We start from the raw sequence: 3098 nt of genomic DNA on the forward strand, positions 1-3098 counted from the left end.
GTTACAGGTCTAGTTTTTCAGGAGATTATAGCTCCTTTTACCTGTTAATGTGAGTCCTTTACCCTGATATCTGATGACATAGAAATGAAGCAGTTTAACAGGGAAATGCTACAGAATCTGGGTTTAGAAACCAAAGTAGATTTTGACTAGCTCATTCTAAATTTAAGGATTTCTTGGAGTGACACTTGAGGAGATACATAGTAATTTTTACTGTTGTAACCACCATGCAAATCCACTTAAAGGGTAATTTCTGTACACTTTTCCCTTTCAGAAGAATTTCCTTTTTTTTCTTAAATGAAAGGAAGTTTAAAGAAACAACTGATACATTTTTTAAACCTCTTTAAAGTTTCTTTCTAAATGTTATCACTGATTATAGGAAGAAGAATTTAAAAGGTGATTTCTTACATTTCAGCACCCTGGAATAGCGTGAGGAACACTACCCTGAACTTATACCATTGCAACAACAGACTATTTCCTTAAAGGTCTTGCGCATTTCAAGGCTCCGGAAAGCATAAATGAGGGGGTCAATGACTGAATTGCACATGATGAGGACCAGGTAGATGTTGAAGTGGGAAGTATAACAGATGCAATGGGGATTAGTGGGGCATGTGATGATGAGGATGAGATGGAGGAAGAAGGGTGCCCAGCAAAAAATGAACACCCCCAGTAGAATAGTGATGGTGACAGCTCCTTTCATGCAGGTATGTTGCTGCATCACTCCATCCGCTGGTAGTGCTGCAATACGCTTGACATGCAGCCGGGCAAACAGGAACATGTGCATGTAGAGTGTGGCCATGAGGAGTAGCATGGCGAAAAACATAGTGACGAGGCACACGATGACAGTCTTGCTCTCAGAGTAGACGATGAACATGATGCCACAGATGAAACAACACACCCAGATAGCCCCAATCAAGGTGATGGCTTTTTTCACTGTCATAATGCTGTGGTAACGCAGGGCATAGAAAATGGTGATATATCTATCAATAGCAATGACCAAGAGATTGCAGATGGAGGCAACCAGGGAAATGCAGATCATGGAGTCAAAGACATTGTCCATATGTTGAATGAGCTGGTCATCAAAGGTCAAGTAGTCATTGGTGAGGAGGACAATCATCACTGTCTCCAGAGCATTGGACACACTCACCAGCATGTCTGCCACTGCCAGGCTGCAGAGGAAAAAGTACATAGGGGAGTGCAGATTTCCATTCTTCAACACAGCCAAGATGACAAGGATGTTTTCCAGGAGACTGATGATTCCCAGAGTCAGAAAGATCTCGGACTTGATGAAGACCTGCTCACAGAATCCAGGGCTGCTCTGGTTGCTGAAGAGGAAGGTGGCATTGATGTCCTCCGTACCTTTTGACAGCAGACTCTGAGAAGAGAGGAGGGAGCCGGTAGCATTCATTGCCAACAAAGGGGGCTAATTAGAGCTAGGGAACAGTGCAGGGTCCAGTCGGCTTAGAAAACAAATCTCTCTCAAGATGCTTTTTCTCTTGGTGCTTATTGATAGCAATCTTTGGTTTTGTTCCTCTCCAGGAAAGAGTATGTTGAGAAAGGTTAGCGTTGGGCTGAAAGGGTAAAGAAGTTTGCTGTTGATATTTCTTCTGTCTGTGCTCTATCTCTCTCAGCTGAAGAAGCAGCAGTTGACAGTCTTTCTCCAGTACTTAAATCACTTTACTCTCAGCCTCTCTTCAGTTTTCCAATTGAGGAAAGGGAAAGCTGCTGTCTTTGGTTATTCCAAATACAAGTGTTGGTTTCATGGTTAGGAAGGGGTCTTGAACTCAGGGGAGTTTCGGCTGCAGCTCCAGTTTTCAGGAGGGAGAAAGACCTCAATGGATTTATACACAATGACAAAAGAGAAACAACTCCTACTTAATCTTCCATGCAGCAAAATGACCATTTAGAGAGCAGGTAGCTTTCTGACTGACAGCCCCAACCAGCAGGTACCACATTCCCTATGCCTACCCATCTGTTGGAAAAAATGAAATTATCTGGTGCCCTCTGCAGATCAAATGGATAATCTGCTCAATTGGTGAAGCAGACTATTTTTCTTCAATAATAATAGTGCTAATGCATATTGCCCAAGTGATGATATGCAGCTGGATGGAAAGCCCGTTGGATTAGCTTATCAGTGCCTCGGACGGTCCTTGAAGACAAACAATGAGTTTGTCTAGAATTCAACAGGAAGATGAGAGCCCTTTGTCTCTCAGGCTTATAACTTTGGAGTTAGCTTTGATTTTTCTCTGTTAGTCCAGACATGCATTGCAGAGGTCTCTTGGCCAGTCCTCTACAGTATGTCTCATAATGACCCCTATCTCCATCCTAGTGACCATCCTAGATCAGACCTTTATCACCTCTCATTCAGATCATTGTAATATAACCTCCAAACTGGTCATCATCTTTCCAAGTCTAATCTCATTTTAATTCATCTTCTACATAGCTGTTTCAGTAATCATCCTAGTAAACCACTGAGATGATGTCACTCTTTTACTCCCAGAATTCCAAGATTTCCCCATTGCCTATCAAACGAGAAAAAAAGTAATATCTTGCCACTGACATTCAAAGTCAGCCACAATCTAGCTTTGTTTCAGTTCACTAACTCTTTTTTAGACTTATTGTATTGAAAGTAACAAATGTGCTTTTCTAATGCCCAAATGATTTATTAGGGACTCAAAATTCAGGTGCTGCTCACATGTTAACAATCACTGAGTGTTGGAAAGCTATCAATATAACAGTGCCTTCACCCATCTCTAGTCATTAAAAAATATTTTGTTAAAAGATTAATATTGAACATCAGTTCTACCAGTTAATCTACTTGGTAAATACTTGCATTTAAATGAACTAATTTGAATCCAAAGAATATCCTAATACGTTTTCAGTCACTCCCTCAAAGTCTTCAGGATTCCTTGTCCATTTATTCTCATACATTTCCCCCCTTTATATGGTAATAGCCTATGTTCCATTTTTCTGGCTTTTTTAACTTTGAATTATTTCATATAAATCTTTATAGGTTTCTTTGTATTCTTCACTGCTGTCATTCTTATTACTTATTGTTTTTCATTTAATTAATTGTTACATTTTATTTAACCATTCCTCAT

At 40.3% G+C, this 3098-nt stretch overlaps 1 protein-coding gene across 1 annotated transcript; it reads right to left on the bottom strand.

The window, feature by feature from the left end:
* Positions 1 to 436: 436 nt before the first annotated feature.
* On the bottom strand, positions 437 to 1405 carry MC3R (melanocortin 3 receptor). Its single transcript, XM_036752434.1, has one exon. It carries the CDS (start codon positions 1403 to 1405, stop codon positions 437 to 439), a length of 969 nt encoding a protein of 322 aa, XP_036608329.1.
* Positions 1406 to 3098: the final 1693 nt, after the last annotated feature.

This window comes from Trichosurus vulpecula, chromosome 3, assembly GCF_011100635.1.
Source record: "Trichosurus vulpecula isolate mTriVul1 chromosome 3, mTriVul1.pri, whole genome shotgun sequence".
NCBI lineage: Eukaryota > Metazoa > Chordata > Mammalia > Diprotodontia > Phalangeridae > Trichosurus > Trichosurus vulpecula.